Genomic DNA, 17,803 nt, shown 5'->3' on the forward strand with positions numbered 1-17,803 from the left:
TCCCTCTCCCCTCCGTCTTGAACCCCCCTGGGGCCTTGATGGTATCTCCTGTATTGACCCTTGCGTAGCCAGCCCATGTACCCCTCCTATACATTCTATGGCTGTAGCGTTAGGTTCAGCAAACATGGAATTCCCCACACCACTCGGTAGAGTTTGCTGAGCCTGAGAGTTTTGCTCCTCCACCACCTCTACCAAAACGCCCTAATCCATGTAACCCTGGAGGACATTATCTGTTTGTCAATCCACCCCCTCTAGACCGTTCAGGCAATTAAACCGGTTATAGGTGTACAAGGGTGGTTCTGGTCGGCCAAATAGTGGCCTAGGGTTGAATGCCCAGTGTCTCCCCCTCCTGCCAACCCTCTCCCAGTTGTCATGAATTTGGGGCGGCTGCAATGGGACTGGAATAATGGGGAAAAAGAAAGATACACGAAGGGTTTGGATAGTGGATTCTCTGGATCTATTCTTCCCTTGGCATATATAGGACACGGTTCCTGTGTCCCTAAAACTCACCAATATGCAGTCCCCTATAATAGATTTGTATGTTCTCCCCACCCATGGCACCCTTCTTACCATTATGATTTCGTTATTAAGGTGTGTCGGGAGGGGTCTGTTTATGTTTAACCACTGAATAACCCTACTTTTCAGGGCACAAACATCCTCAGTTTCACCTTCTTCGAGTGGGGGGACACCCGCCATGACTACAGTGAAATCATTAGTCTCTGGGGGTAGGTTAGGTCTGCGTGGTCTCAAGGGAAGCTTCATTAGGGGAGTCGGTGTGGTACTATCTACCGGCTGTGCCGGATGAACAGGGCCTGAAGGAGGAGTAGGCATGTTAGAGTTAAGGGGCTTAGTTGGTGCAGGCTTGGGCCTTAGGGGTTTTAGCGGGGCCGCCGCATTTGCGGCTTGTGGAGGGACTAAGTTTGCTGCACTATTTACAGGCTGTTGAAGGGCTATTGTGGCGGGGGTAGATTCTAGATGCCTTCCCTGATGACCAGCCGGGATTTTCAGACTACCTAGTGTGGCCTCCAGAATAGTTAGTCTGATCTCAATCTTTTTTATACTCTCGCTAATCGGTAGTAATAGAGCCCTTAGCAAGAATTCCAGATTTCCAAGCGGGACAACAGAGAGGGGGACATTAGCGGTACTAGTTCCTATGTCTTTTATCAGGGCGGGAGCTAAATCCTCCCGGGCAATAGATTTGGGGTGTGATTCAGCCGGTAATTTCGCTGCTAATACAGGGGGTTTTGAAGATTTCCCAAAGTCCGAGTGAGAGATCTTGGGTTTACTCCTTCCCTGGGCTCCCTTCGATTTCCTCCTACGTTTATTAGGAGGGGGCCCCGGTGCTCCTTGTGTGGTGACTGGCTTGGGTTTAGCTTTCCTAGCCTTAGAGGCTGGGGAAGGTTGGGAGACTAAATCAATGGTCACCCTTGTAGGGCTTGGACTGATAGCTGGGACTATACTCATGGCTGCAACTGATGGAGTGTTTATACAATCCCTCAGCAGGAGTGTGACCTCATCTATTAGGGACAACTCCTCCCTGGGCGTAGTGGGTTGTTCTCCAAGGGGGATGTTTTTCAAGTTATCTATTGAGCGTCTGCGTTCTGCCCTTAACCGGGACAGGTTGCACTCTTTGTCCCCCTCCCCCGCCGCCCGGGAGAAATAATTCTCTAGGGTCCTATTTTTAACTCCTCCCGGCTTCAATGGGGTACTCTCCCTTGCCGGAGACGGCATAATGTGAGTGATGGATTATAATCGGCAAGGGGCTGTGACAGTAAATAGGACCAAGGGTCGAATGAATGACCCAAGAGAGTAGGCCCAGCCCGGCCTACTCCGGCCTCTGACGGCCACAGACGGTCCCGCCCTTGTCCCGGGCTTCTCCCGGGACGCTCCCGCGTGCGCTCCCGCGCAGCGGGAATAACAGATTGAAAAAATAGAGACTCTCGTTAGTGGGGGCGGGGCAGGCAGGGAGAGCGGCCCAGATGATTGTAATTAGGGCTGGCGGGGACTCCTGGGAGAGGTAGTCCCGGTCCCGCAGCTCGCAGCCCTGCCCACGCGCACTCACACCCACTGCAGGCTCCGCTTTGGCAAGGAAACAACTCCAGGGGTCCAAAGGTCCAGGACAGCACACCCCTCGAAGCGGGACCCACGAAGCGGGTTCCGCGAGGCGCTGCAAGGAAAAGCAGCAGTCAGGGCAGCAGTTCTCCACACGCACCAACAGGTCAGCCAGGCGTCCCAAAGTATAACGGAGTCCCAAAGGTTTTACATTCGTTGGTGGGGGCGGGGCAGGCAGGGAGAGCGGCCCAGATGATTGTAATTAGGGCTGGCGGGGACTCCTGGGAGAGGTAGTCCCGGTCCCGCAGCTCGCAGCCCTGCCCACGCGCACTCACACCCACTGCAGGCTCCGCTTTGGCAAGGAAACAACTCCAGGGGTCCAAAGGTCCAGGACAGCACACCCCTCGAAGCGGGACCCGCGAAGCGGGTTCCGCGAGGCGCTGCAAGGAAAAGCAGCAGTCAGGGCAGCAGTTCTCCACACGCACCAACAGGTCAGCCAGGCGTCCCAAAGTATAACGGAGTCCCAAAGGTTTTAAATTCGTTGGTGGGGGCGGGGCAGGCAGGGAGAGCGGCCCAGATGATTGTAATTAGGGCTGGCGGGGACTCCTGGGAGAGGTAGTCCCGGTCCCGCAGCTCGCAGCCCTGCCCACGCGCACTCACACCCACTGCAGGCTCCGCTTTGGCAAGGAAACAACTCCAGGGGTCCAAAGGTCCAGGACAGCACACCCCTCGCAGCGGGACCCGCGAAGCGGGTTCCGCGAGGCGCTGCAAGGAAAAGCAGCAGTCAGGGCAGCAGTTCTCCACACGCACCAACAGGTCAGCCAGGCGTTTTCACATTTAAGATAAACTGTGTAATGACCTGAAGTTATGGAAGGACCATCATGAAAAATTATTGCAACTGCAACAAAAGTTTTTCCAGAAATTGATAATTGGTTGCCAACAAACTTCTTTAGTAAAGTTTCCAGTTTTGTTCCATCACCTCTACAACGTTGTACCATTAAAATTATATACTGTCCATATTTCTTTAAAAATAACGTTGACAACATTTCAGATTTACATTCAGAACATTCCATGTTGTGATTAGCATCTTTAACTAATTTACTAAAAGACACTGATTTACTTTCTGGTAATGGTAAATATATGAACCGTTCAGAATCAGCATTACTACTGCATGTGTTCATACAGTTTTCACAACAATGTTCCCATTTATAAGAGACACCAAATACATTTTCTACTTCTACACCTTCATCTTCCAGTACCATCAGCAGATACATTAAGAATTCCTGTGCATCTTGCTGGATATTTTCTTTAAACTGTGTAGATCCAGAACATACATCTAAAAGATTTCTAACATCAGAAGCACTTTCTATTTTAGTTTTATCATTAGTCAGCTTCTCATAAAGGAGACTCAGCATAGAACAGAATCTTTTTCCCTGATTTAGTATTATCTGCTCTTGTAACATTTCAAGATAAAATACAACATTCAGCACTACATTTGCGTAGCAGTTGACACCAGAGTTATTTTCAAAATGACAACCAACAACCTCTTCAACACTGTCCTTTTTCTTTTTCCTTGCAATCACATCACTGTCCTTTTGTTTTCTGTTCTGTACATCCACATTACAGATATTCTCAATTCTCCTTTTCCGAGAAACAACACGTTTTTCAATCACAGGATACTGACCTAAATGAGGAGCATAGGTTCTTCGTAATCTATTATACTCCTTTACACAATTCGCATCAGCACTAACTTTTGAGTCATCAAAGTCTATCATAAATAAACCAGATAATGTTTTCACTCGTGATAAAGCAACATATGCCATACCTTCTTTGAACACAGTAGAACCAATGTTTACAAAAGCACTGTCTACAGTCAATCCTTGAGACTTGTGAATAGTTACAGCATATGCTAGAGAAAATGAAAACTGCTTCCTACGTACATATAAGTCTTTCACTAGCAAAAAACCAACTGAACAACGACTAATGTCTTTAACCTCTTTAATCTGATCAAATTTTATTTTTAAAAATTCAATTCCATCTTTTTTCTGGTACTTCTCAAAACCCACAACTTTACCCATAGCTCCATTCACTAAACCTTTTTCAACATCCAAATTTCTCCTTAAAATTACTCGACAGTTCATGCAAACATATAGATTTTTTTCTAATCCAGCTGTTTTTGAAATGTTCTTCTCTAGAGAATCCAATTTATTTTTCAGTTTGCCTGTTAATGTAATAGTAATTCCTTCATGCTGAATTTTGTCCACTGCTTCCATTTTCTTAATCTCTTCCTTTTCCAATTTCAAAAGTTCCTCATTGAATGTCGAGCATTCACGTAGTGTTGGCATTAAGCAGATTACAGTATTTTTTTCAGCAATGTTCTTGTATATTTTCTCTGCACCTATTTCTTCCTTTGGAAATAAATTATGTAGCAACCGACTCTGTAATGCTTTTCTGCCAACCTCTGTGAGTAGTCCAATTCTGATATCTTTCAGAATACTTGCATAATCTTCATCTTTTGCTTGTCTCATATTGGTAGTAAGTTCTTTGTACTCAAAGAACGTCCAAATATTCGCATTACCAATGCTTCCTAATGACTTCTTCGTGACTTCATGTGTCACAGTCTTAAACACTGGTTGTCCTTTACTGGAGTGAGCTGTAGAAGATCCCCAAATACTATGACGTGTTTTCCTCCAAATAATACGTCATAGTCTCTCTTTAGAAGTTGCTGCATTCTTAAATGCACAAAGGCAAGCATTAAGTTTGATACCATGCTTACCTCATCAATAATGAGAACTTGCATCTTCTTCAACACTCTTGAAACTTCGAAGCATGCTTCTCCTGTAAGCTTGTGATATTCTATTTTGTTCTCATGCTCCACTGGTAACATTAGCAAGCGATGTAAGGTAATTCCTTTTATGTTATATGCTGCTAACCCAGTTGGAGCAGTAACAACACAAGACAAAGTTGAATTTGTTTTTTGCTGTAGGTAGCTTCTTATGACTTTTATTAAGAAACTTTTTCCAGTTCCAGCTTGTCCACTCACATACATCCTGATTGGTTCAAATGATGTGCATGAGCACTCTTTATTTTCATGTAGTAATCCATGATCAATTTTTTTTGTGACTTCTTCGTAAAAGTTTTTTGTTCTTTATTCAGTTGTTGCTCCAGATTTAATAAGTCTATTGAATCTTCCTGAGCTTGATTCATAGCCGTTTCTACTTCAGTCATGGCTATTGCAGCTTCATTTTCTACGGTAGGTTGTCCTAGGGGATCTTGACTGAGCGTTCCAGAACTTTGGCTGTCTTGGGAACTGTCTCTAGCTACTTCAGCTGCAATTGTTGTTTCCTGTTCAATTTCTTCATTTAACATTTGCACATAATTTGTGAAAGTATTGCATTCAATCGTATCTTTACATGCATTAAAGGAATCTTCATAGCTATGAAATTCTCCAAGTAGTTCGTCCTCTGAACGCCACGGTTTAAAGAGCTGTAAAAGTGCCAAGTAGTAAAATTCCTTTTTCTCAGTAGTGTTGCAACTCAGCTTCCTGTGATTAATCAAACTTCCTTTTGTTTGCTTCACCAAACATCCTCCCTCACCAATGACTTTATATTTTCCATTGTTGATGTCTTCTGTGGCTTTCCGTGAAAAAATGTAGTTCTGCAGCACTTCATAGAGACACAAGTTCTCAAGATTATGACTTCTTTTTGGGTAATACGTGTCCAACATGTTTGATTTCAAAATATCTGTACTTTCCGGGTCGTTCTCTGCCAAATATTCTATTTCTCCAACAGATTTCAGTACCCGATTTCGCATTCCTGCAAGGCCTAAACTTACCCAAATTATTCTTCTGGATTTCGAGTACAGACTTGCAGATGATTACCTATCTGAGCATTCGTAGGATCCAATTTCTCGATGCGATAACATCTTTAAACTGAAACTGTATAGCTTCTTACTGACAGTCTTCTCATGAGACATCTCTTCCCACATTTCCTTCAATTCCGTTTTCTCAGATTTAGTGATCTACGATGTGACATACCGAGCAACAGCAATAGAATTGTCCGCCACATATTGAATATCCATGTTAGCATTCCACATGGATAAAATGACTGGGTTGTAGTCATTTATGTATTTCGACTCTTCTTTTCTTCTTAGGTTGTACGTATTTTTTGGCGATTTCCTTGTAATAGTATGTCGCACAGCTGACATAAAACTATTGACTCTTCCTTTTGAAAGAACAGGTCTTGGAAATTCAAATCGACATTTTGTGTAGAATTTATCTTTGCTCTTGTACTTTCGCCGACAGTATTTTCCACACTGACTGATGACTTTGGAAACGTAAAACTTGCTCTTTTAACTTTTTCTCTTCTGTGCTTTTAGGTATAGCACATTTTGCATATTCTTCAATAAAACTTAAAACTGCATCATCTGAATCTGATCCAAATTTTGGGGCATCCTTGATCCACAGCAGCATATGAATATGAGGAGCACCTCTTGCTTGGTACTCTTTTCTCCAAAAGAAATCCACAACTTCTCCAAGAGGTGTTTTTTTTTATTGCAGATGAAGGACATCATAGCCTCAAATCTATGATTGAAATATCTGCAAACATTAACCGGATCCAATGAGCACAATTCACCTGCTGTCTTGTATTGGATGTTTTTAATGTTGGAATTTGCCTCTCACAGAAAATCCAGTAAATCATCCCAAGCATACTCGGCACAGCTTAGGGTTATGAACAATGTTGGAGTTCCTAAATTCCGTAACATGCATTTCAATTCTCCATGGCGTCGGTACCAATATTCATTTGTTCGACGCTGACAAGCCATCATGTTGATTAATTGTGATTCCAAATGATCATCTCGCTGCTGCACTTTGTCCATAAAATCCTTAGCAGACACATTATGTAGATGTATTCCACTTTTTAAAATGTGATTTACTGCATAAGATAGTGCAGACAAGTCGCTTTCAAATAAAAGATGGAACAAATAAGGAATACTTTGACGAAATCTTGAATCTTCTGCATATAATCTAGTAGTCCGATACTCAGAAGCTGGAATCTGTACTGGGCGTTCATCGTATCGTCCACCTTTTCCTGTAGGAAACAGCTGTGGAAAACATTGAGCTTCCAAGCTCTCCTCCCATACACTCACGGGAGTTCCTTTTGCTTTCTTCATCTGAAACAGCTCAATAGTGTTTGCCATAACTTCTTTTGAATGAAGAGGATGTATGCTGAAATGTTCATAAATTTCTTCTTCCTTTGATTTGTCCACTTTTTCAATTTGTCCAGTTGGTGTTTCTGCGTCTTCTTGTAAATCTTCTTCATCTTCCTCTATATAAATTGATTCATACCATTTATTATTCCTTTTCAAATATAAATTTGCTCTTTGTACTTTCCGTACATCTACCAGCTCCTGCCAAATCTTCTTATTCTTTGTAGGTACACCATTAACCAGAATAACTAATGGTTCAGTTTCCATAGTATCTGCATCAATAGTTTCAATATTTTTTTTCAAATCCAAAGGCAAATACACCACTCTTCCTTTTAAACCTCTCAGTAAATCTGAAGGAGGTAATTTTCCAGTTTTGGGCTCCATACGTACTATAGTCTGGAACGGATGAACACATTGAATGAGTATAGACTCATACGTATTTAAATCAGAAAGTTCGGCAGGAATAGCAACCAATTCTAAATTATTATGTACAGCTCTAGCCGGCATTCTATTTTCTTCTAACTTATTATAACAGTATTTACAAATACGCTGATCTTCACCCAATTCAAAACAATTTTCTAGAAATATATATGTTGCAAAATCCTTCCACTTATAATTATCTTCATTTTCACTTTTTTTATACAGATCAACATTCCTTGTTTGTATTTTATAATGGCTTCTGCGGCAACAAATACAAGTAATATTTGGTCTTTCATTAGAGATGATAGTACATTTTGTAATTTCATCTTCAAAATTTTTACTAACATTCAGTTCTACATTCTCTTCTACATTTTCCTCAATAACTGTGTCATTTTCTGCACTTTCGTGTTCTGGACCAAAGTAACAAAACTGAATCTCATCAGTAACATTCACTACATCTGATACAGATCCACGGAACAAAGCATTATTCAACTCATTTAACTTTACTGCTGGACTTTTAGAAAAATACAATGTTCTCACAAACTTTCTCATTTCAGTATGATGTACTGCCAGCATCCTAAAATGGTGAAAAACACTTTGACAAACTTTCCTAGATAGACAAGCCAGAGAATGTCCTTGCAAACCAGTATTCTCTCTCACTCTGCATGGATCTAGTCTTTTAAGCACCTTAATCTTCTGTTTAACACTCTGTTTACTATATTCTCTTAGAAAGTCACGTAATTTATCAATAGATTCCTGACGCACAGTACAAATACTACTACAATTCCAAGTGTACACTGGGGCTTTAGGACGTCTCCCCATAACCTCAGCAGCCATCACTTCTTCCTCATTTCTTGGAACCATGTTTTCCTTTTCCATCACACAACCTTCTCTAACTTCATATGCTCTACCATTGGTGTCAACTGCATGCAACAAATTATTACTTTGAAGATAACTCTCTTCATTAAAAAATGGTTCAGTACTTGAACTATGCTTCCATTCTCCCAAGAACACTTTACAAAAGTTACTTTTTTTCACTTCTCTTTTCCTTTTGCTTTGTGACTTCATTGCATTGACTAATTTTTCTAATCTACACATCCTATTCAAAATTAAAATGAAAAGCTTTCTTTTTATTTCCAAAGCCTTAGTTACAATATTTTCTATGAATTTTTTTTATTTATTAATTTGGTTTTCTTCTTATATTTTTTCACATCCTTTAGCAAATTTAACATCACTCTTCTCTGAAACATTTTTCGACGAATGTTTTTAAAATCTAATTTTCGTGTTAAGTCACTCTTACTTACTTCTGATTGTACATTAGCTTTTGGTTTTTGCTGTTGACTCTGTTGTTGCTTTGTACATGAAACACTGTTTGTTTTACATTTATTTTTTCCATTTTTTGTTTTTTTGAAGATATTTTTTAAGAAATCCTTAGTTTGCTTACCAGAACACTTTTTCTTTTTGCCATCACAAGCTTTTCCTCCTTTTTTTTCCCAGTTGTGTCCAAATATAGTTGTTGTTGCTTTTCTTTTCTCTTCCTTGTCTTTAAAGGCATTTTTTTATTTTTTCACTGTTGCTGAGCAATACCTGCAAGAAACTTAAAAAAAAATACCTTTTTGCAATTATAATTCATTATAATTTGTTTTTCAGCTTTTCAAATCCTATCATATGAGCTGACCCTTTCCTATGAGTGCATGTCTTATTAAATAAGAGAAACATTCATTAAATCCTTGACAACAATTCCTGTGTGCACACAGACTCATGGTGTGATTCTAGACAGAAAGCGTTATTTTCTTTGGCAGTTTCAATGCACATTTACTACTGTGGTGGAGCAAGTGATAATTACCGTGACAGCCTGATACATTTTCTTTTTCATTTAGAGAGGCAGAAAAGAGCACATATCCTTACAGCTTCTTGAGACTATAATCATGTGTTACAGAGTGAGTGATTAGACTAGTGCAAAGGAAATAAGCCTTGGTGACGTTCAGTATGTTTGCGTTACACACTGCTATCTGAAACACCACACAGAGCTGAGTACTATGCATGGGAGTGTTGGAGAAGCTGCTGCGTGTGTGCAAAGAGTGTGTTTCTGGAGACTGTGTATTGTCTGGTGCAAGAGAGATGAGCAAGGAGACTTCCACAACTGCATGAAGACTGCAGGGATGTATGTAACAGTGCATGTGTGGTAAGGGTTAATTTGAGTTTTGAACATGTGGCAACTACCTGTGCATTTGCAAGTTTGAAAGCAAAATCTACCCTGTTGGTTTCAAATGTTTTAGCATTTGCCTCTCATTTGTGATTTAGTGATTTCTGCTGAGTGCTAACCACCACATTTGAAGAAAACAAGCTGTCCCTTTCCTGCAAGTGCATGTTTTACAGAACAACTGCAACACAAATTAAATCTCTGCCCACAATGCCTGTGCGCACACAGCCTCATAGTGTGATTCTAGGCAGAAAACAGTATTTGATTGGCAATTTCAAAGCACATTTACTACTGTGGTAGAGCAAGTGATAATTACTGTAACAGCCTGACACATTTTCCTTATAGTTTAGAGAGGCAGAAAAGAGCACATTTCCTAACAGCTACTTCATACCATGAGCATGTGCAACCTGGGTGAGTGACTAGACTAGAGCAAAGGAAATGAGCCTTGGTGACGTTGAATGTGTTTGCGTTACACACTGCTATCTGAAACACCACACAGAGCTGAGTACTACGCATGGGAGTGTTGGAGAAGCTGCTGTGTGTGTGGAAAGAGTGTGTTTCTGGAGACTGTGTATTGTCTGGTGCAAGAGAGATGAGCAAGGAGACTTCCACAAATGCATGAAGACTGCAGAGATGTATGTAACAGTGCATGTGTGGTAAGGGTTAATTTGAGTTTTGAACATGTAGCAACTACCTGTGCATTTGCAAGTTGAATGTGTTTGCGTTACACACTGCTATCTAAAACACCACACAGAGCTGAGTACTACGCATGGGAGTGTTGGAGAAGCTGGTGCGTGTGTGGAAAGAGTGTGTTTCTGGAGACTGTGTATTGTCTGGTGCAAGAGAGATGAGCAAGGAAACTTCCACAACTGCATGAAGACTGCAGGGATGTATGTTACAGTGCATGTGTGGTAAGGGTTAATTTGAGTTTTGAAAACAGGCTGCCCCTTTCCTGGGAGTGCAATTCTTACAGAACAACAACTTCACAAATTAAATCTCAGACAACAATTCCTGTATGCACACAGACTCATGCTGTGATTTTAGGCACAAAACAGTGTTCCTGGATAGTACCAGCACACCTTAAATTATGGGGAAGACATACTCCAAAATATCTTACAAGTTCAAGGCAGATACATATCTTCCACAACATAAAATGTAATACACAACTTTTAAAGTAGAACGAAAATCTACCATGCTAATTTCAAATGTGTTGGCATTTGCCTCTCATTTCTTTCAAAGTGAGTTCTGCTAAATGCTAACCATCACAGTTAAAAAGAAGCTGTCCTTTTCCTTCAACTGCAAGTCTTACTTTTCAACAGCAACACAAATTAAATCTCTGACAACAATTCCTGTCTGCACACAGACTCATGGTTTGATTGTAGGCACAAAACAGTATTCCTCATTGTTACCAGTACACCTTAACTTATGGTGAAGACATACTCCATAATATTTTACATATTCAAGACAGTTAAAAATCTCCCAAAACACAAAATGTAAAACTCATCTTTAAAACAAGAAAGTATCAAATTTCTATCAAAAATCACCACATACATCCCCTCTCAAACTCAAAACTCACCTTTAAAATTAGTTAGTTGAGAAAGAAATGTGGCAGTCACACAGCAGTTTATCAGACCAGAATCTCTGAGCTGCACACCTCTCTCCTCTCACCAGAGCCAGTAAATGGCACAGTTTCCCTCTCTTTTTTCACACATATACATGTTAACTTCAAATCACATTCTTTCCCACATTTTTTCAAATGGAATCACACATTTCCATTGGTTGAAAATTTCAACCCTTTTCCAAATGATCCCTTCCCCCAACATGACTTCTACCTGCTAGCATAGCAACAGGTCATGGAACTCTGGTGTGAGCAGAGAGGTCAGAAGTTCAGCACACAATGTTTCAAATCCAAAGAGCAAGAGTGCTTGACTTTTCAAATCTAACAGCAAATCCAAACTAATGTTCTGTGGGTACACATTTTTTTGAACCAATACAAAACATGCTTGTAAAAATGTAAACATGCAGACTAGTTGTAACTGTAAAATGATTTGAATCAACCAATGAGTTCTTTTAATTAAAAAAAAAGTATGTTTGCCTCCATTTTTCATCTTTCTTTCTTTTCATATTGCCATTCTACTGAAAGACACCTCCTGAGTGCATCCTGATCTCCTTGGAAGATGTTCACAGTGTGGATTGTAGGTCATAGCTATGTCTTCTGGAGTGAAAAGTATGCAGAAAAAAGAGGTATGGTGAGTGACCTTGCTTTGCCTAATGTAGACATTAAATGGTTTGGTCAGAGAGGGTTAAAGTGGCACCAATTAATGCCCTTGGTGAAATCCTTTCTACATCTCCCACACCCTAACCTTATTATTGTGCACTGTGGTGGGAATGACCTAGGCACTTTAACTGGGGTAGGTCTGGAAATGCTTGTAAAGGACACCTTTGTGCAATTGATGTCACTTTTTCCACAAACTGCCTTTGTATTTTCTAATATATGCCAAAGGCAAAAGTGGAACTGGTCCAACCAATTTTGTCCACAGATTGACAAAGCAAGGAAGCACGTCAAAAAGTCTGTTTCTGCTTTCCTCAGAGACTATGGTATGGGTTCTATATACCACAACAACTTGCGTTACAACATGCAGGACATTTATAGAGGAGACGGTGTACACTTCAATGATGAAGGGAACAGAGTCTTCCTTTTGAACTTGAGACTCTGCATCGGTACATACTTGTAGGTACCGAAAAACACTCAATAAACACAAGGGCTCTTTTTAGAGCCACCTAATATCTAAACACTTAAACTTTTTTTTGTAACTTTTTTTTTTAGGTTTTTTTTCGAGTGCGCGCAGGGTGCGCGCACTCCGCGATATTTTTTTAAAAATGTAATTTTTTTTTTTTGCCCTTCGATGTCCTACTGTGACCCCCTGACAATGCCTAGGGGGTCCAGAACTCCCTACTCTGCCCCCTTTTTACGTTGTCCACTTTTGTTTTTAACCCCCTCTGACTGCGAGAGACAAAATGGCGGCCGACACTTCCTGATTTCGACCGATTCGAATGTTTACTGACATGTAACAACCAATCAGAATTACGCTCGCGCACGTTAGGGTGCGCGCACAGGACTTGCAGAGTGCGCGCACGCTGCGCGCTTATAGATATTGATATGCTTTTAAATGTTATTTTCTCTGAAAATACAGAACAGATTTACATCAGACCTGCAAAAGGCACTTCCTTGACCCTATGGCTATCTCTCTGCCAAATTTCATGAAATTCTGTTCAGCCGTTCGGGCTGTAGCTGCGACTAAAGTCCCTATGTAAAAATCCATGGGGAAAACGCGTTTTGGGACCCCCCCTTTTTCTCGGCCCCCGCTACATGAATCACCCCGAGACTTTCAGGGAAGGAGTGGAGCAGAGCGCCCCATTAGTTTTGAAAAATTCGCGAGGATTCATCAACCGGCGTTAAAGTTATTCAAAATAGAATTTTGAGATTTCCTATGGAAACTCGGTCCTAACTATAACTATCTACTGGCGACCGCCAGTAGATAATATATATATATATGAATATATGATATGGCTATTTGCACATCTACTTTCAATACCAGCCTTCGTTGGAGATTGATATGTGAAGGGATTGAGCATGTACTGTAAGTAATTGTGTGGTGCCATATAGAGAGAGCAGATAGCCATTGCACCAAACTATTGTGAAGATCCATTTTGTCAGCTAGTGATTATCAGAAATATTCAGTAGCTGTTTTAATACATTCTCTTGGATTCAATCAACAGTACAATACTTGTAATATGCATATCATTATTATCCCAATGGCTACCTCCAGGTTAGGACGAGCGATTCACACCTGAGGGATTCCCAGCAAGCAAGCCTCAGTCTAAGAGTCACTGCCTACAACAGTTGGAGAAACAGCCAGAACCTCCTTCACATTGAAACGAAAAAGCATCCACAAAAAATATCTTTGAACATGCTTGCCATGCATGGCCCCCAGAGTGAAGTGAAGAACCAACTCAAGTATTTTACAGTTCTGGTAAGATGGCGGTTTCTATCTCATTTATGAAGGCATTTTGTGAATGTCATAGCAGAATCAAAGAGGCTACAATTGTATGTAAGAGGTATAGTGCAATTCCTTAATCATGTAGACGCCCAAGGCGTCATCAAAGTGCCTACTCCAAGGTGATTTACAATATCCTTTTGACATTCAGTTGGAAGTATTTTATTACATTCAGTTTTCTCCACTCAACTTCAAATCATTAATATTATTTTCTTTTCTCTTTTTACACATTTGTTTGGCAGTTTTTCACTCATCATTTCATCTGGTTTTCATCTGTGTTTTCTTTGTGTAGATGTGTCCTCCTTGAGTGGCACTTTAAAACATTTCTTCCCCTTTCTGTCCTTCCATCGTCTGTTTCTGTCATTCCTGTAAGATACATGTTCTCATCTTTTCTTTAGGCCTTTTTAGGTTGAGCTTGATTGACCTGTTGTATCCTCTTCTATAGGCTCTGGCAAACCCACCAATTGCCATTGGTTTTTTCTTCTGCCATCCCGCAATGCTGGCTTTCTATTGGTCCATTCCTCTCAACTGTCCCTCCTTTAGGTGCCTGTTTCAGCTGAGGCAAATTCACTAAGGGATTGTTTTTGTTGGCCATCCTCCTCCTCTCACAGTGTGTGATGAGCCCTCATCCACTCTGGGCATTGAAGCTCGGCAGAGCAACACTGATGAACAATTACACTGACTTGTTTAATCTTTACTTCCCGTCGTCACTCGTCAGTGCTTGTTTCAACTGTCGTCCACGGCACTCTACTCAGGGGAAGGAAAGGGGAGCAGAGGCTGCAGGATAGGCCTTCCTGTGCTCCCTGTCTCTCTTTAATTTAGCCGGTTCGGCGATGTATCTCAAGATTGTGACGTTGTCACAATTATTAACAGCCAAGATTTTGTGAACAGGCACGGAAGTGAGCAGCAATCACGAGTAAAAAAACTGTGAGTAGCCAACCATTTGTTTTGTAAAGAACAGCCCTTTGGTAACCCGGAAATCCAGGCGTGCAGGGCCTTCTCACTTTGCGGGCTGAGGAGATCGGACTTTGCCTTCTCTTGCTCGCTTTTTCTGGCATTTCAGCTTTCCTTTCGATTTAAAGAGATGCCGAAGATGACCGGATTTGTGTTAGGGTTAGTTAGGTGGAGAAATGATATGATATTTAGGTGAAGTGCCATTCACTGTGCAATCTCCCATTCATTCTTTCCAGTGCACTACACTCAATTGCGTCGCCCGGGCTCATGACCATGCCACTCCGCTGGCTTTGCTTCGGCCCTGCCCAGCCCTGTCGCAAAAGTGAGTCAACAAAATTACGCCACCCAAATATATTCTGTACAATTATTATTCCATCGCACTCACAGATTTTTTAAAGAATGTAAATTAGCTGTATACACCCGTTCCATTAATTTGGAAAATGTCACTCACGGAGACCGCTAAAACAAATGTCAATGTTTGAAAGAACTGGTCAAAATGTTCCAGTTGTTTCCAATGAAGTATTTCAAGTGTTCCATATCCAGCTCACAATTGTATGAAGCAATGCATGTTCTCATGCATGAAAAACCAGAGGGGGGCACACCAGACTGAGACCAACTTGTGTGTGAAAAAGGCCGCTTTATTGACACAGGTGTACATCACAAATACCATACCTGGCAACTGCCTTACAAAACTAAAACCTTGCAATAGATCCAACAACTTACCCCTGATCCCACCCCCACCCCTACGATCCCCTCAAACATGCCTCCACCCTGCCAAAACCACTAAAACAAATGTCAATGTTTGAAAGAACTGGTCAAAATCTTCCAGTTCTTTCCAATGATGTATTTCATATCCAGCTCACAATTGTATGAAGCAATGCATGTTCTCATGTATGAAAAACCAGGAAGCATGTTATAAACAGTCCTTGTTAACTTACCTTTGAAAAACACATCCCCTCTGATCTATCATGTGCACATTCATCAGCAATGTTTTGATGGAAGTATGTTTGTATAGCGCTACGTCACTCTGTGTGTGTATGTGGGCTGGGAGGTGTTTTAGCGCTAACGATGTCTACATCATAGAAATAAGGGAATAAGCATACTGAGAAGGAAGAGGTAAAGCTGGAGACCACGTGGAGTCTGAGTTTAATTTGTAGGCAGATAATTGTCAGGCTGGATGAACTTAGCTGACTAAACATACCCTGTCTACTTGTAAAGCACCTGGTCGCCAGTGTGCATCTTGTCGCTGTCAACATCTCATCTCATACTGCATCTACCTATAAAAATAGAATTCAAGGGGTCCGATTGATATCTATTCACCAACAAGCTTTGAATATTATCTTTAATGGTGCCATGGCTAACATGTAAACAAACATTTCAAGGTTACTTCATTAGGAAAACTATGGGTCACGTTGCATGAAATACATCAAAACAAAAGAGTACAAGCAGAATTTGCATTTTCTTCACCAGCTTTGTGCTAGCCTCACTTAATGTATTTCAGGAAGGGTTCAAAGCTCTTGTGTAATTGCATAGTGCAAGTGGAATTGACTTTGTGATCGATTTGTGCATCCAGGCTCTAGTTCCATACCATAGACAAGAGGAGGTTTGCAAGTCAACACAGTGAAAGATCCGCATTCACATCTGCTTGAATGGGCACTGAGAAGAGGATAGTGCAGTTTCCAAATGTCAAGAGGCGTCAGAATCATATACTACTCACAGGGCAATCCAGAATTCTGAGATATTGCAAGCGCTACTTTTTCAGCATAATTTTGGATTTGCTCTATTTGCCAGAAAATTCATCATCTGCATAATCTGCAGATTTTAGCAAAAAAATAGTTTTGAGCTCAAATGGATCAAAAGTTACAAAAAGCACATGTTGCTGTGCAGTGGAAGGCCTTTCACAAAGATTTACTGGACACGTTTCCAATGTTTCGTGCTTTATTTGGGTGTTAAACTTGTGCTAATGAGGTAAAACGTTTTCCCAGACAGTTTAAACGTGAAAAAAAAAAAAAATATATATATATATATATATATATATATACATATTCACTGAAAAAACCATAGGTTTCAGGGGCATTATAGTTAGCTGGACTTTTCGCTCGTACAAAACCATTGAAATTCCCCCGTTATAGTTAGTTCAGCTAACTATAACTCGCGTGCCCGCAATGCACTGCTGATGACATCACATATTACATCACTCATGACATGGTCAGTGACATCACTTATGACATCACTGATGACATCTCAAATGACATTACTGATGACATCACTGATGACATCATCCATTGAATGTGTGTTTTTCTGAAAATTACATATGTTTTATATATGTATATCTCAAGGTCGATGGAAGAATAAAAGGGTATATAAGTGTCTAAATGGATTATTTGTTTTTGAAAAATTGATTGTATAACTGACTGATTAAGTGTATCCTAGTGAATACATGGCTTAGTGAGTAATGTTTAAATATGTAAATATCTGTATTAGTCTCTCACTTTGTGTATAAGTGGCTGCATGGGTTGGTGAGTAGCTACATGAGTGTCTATATAGGTTATTAGTTGGTTTTTTGAGTATCAGTATGAGTGTCTGAGTGTCTGTATGGTTCAGTGGGGGTATTACGTAGTGCATAGGTGCATGAATGAGTGACTCACTGTTTGTATGTGTTGAAGACAGCATGTGTGCAGGACTGTATGGGTGGATGAGTGTGTGCATGGGTGTGTTAGTGAGTGAATGACTGTCTCAATAGTGTCTTTATGAGTAACTACATATGTTTTAAACTAGTATATATGACTATTGGTGTATATAAGTGAGTATATGTGAGAGTGAGAGATTGAAAGAGTTCCTGTATGAATAAGTATGTGTTTCTATAAGTGATTGTTTAAAAGACTAAGTATGTGTAAGTTTCTGTACA

General features: G+C 40.7%; 1 protein-coding gene across 1 annotated transcript in view; it reads left to right on the forward strand.

Annotated features, from left to right (window-relative positions):
- Positions 1-17,803, forward strand: part of LOC146833112 (complement C3-like) — a 1,368,049-nt gene that overhangs the window by 451,765 nt on the left and 898,481 nt on the right. The window contains exon 12 of the mRNA XM_085600736.1: positions 13,714-13,917. Within this exon, the coding sequence (XP_085456862.1) occupies positions 13,714-13,917 (204 nt within the window). The remainder of the gene's footprint in view (positions 1-13,713; positions 13,918-17,803) is intronic.

Source organism: Triturus cristatus, chromosome 4_2 (genome assembly GCF_964204655.1).
Source record: "Triturus cristatus chromosome 4_2, aTriCri1.1, whole genome shotgun sequence".
Lineage (NCBI taxonomy): Eukaryota > Metazoa > Chordata > Amphibia > Caudata > Salamandridae > Triturus > Triturus cristatus.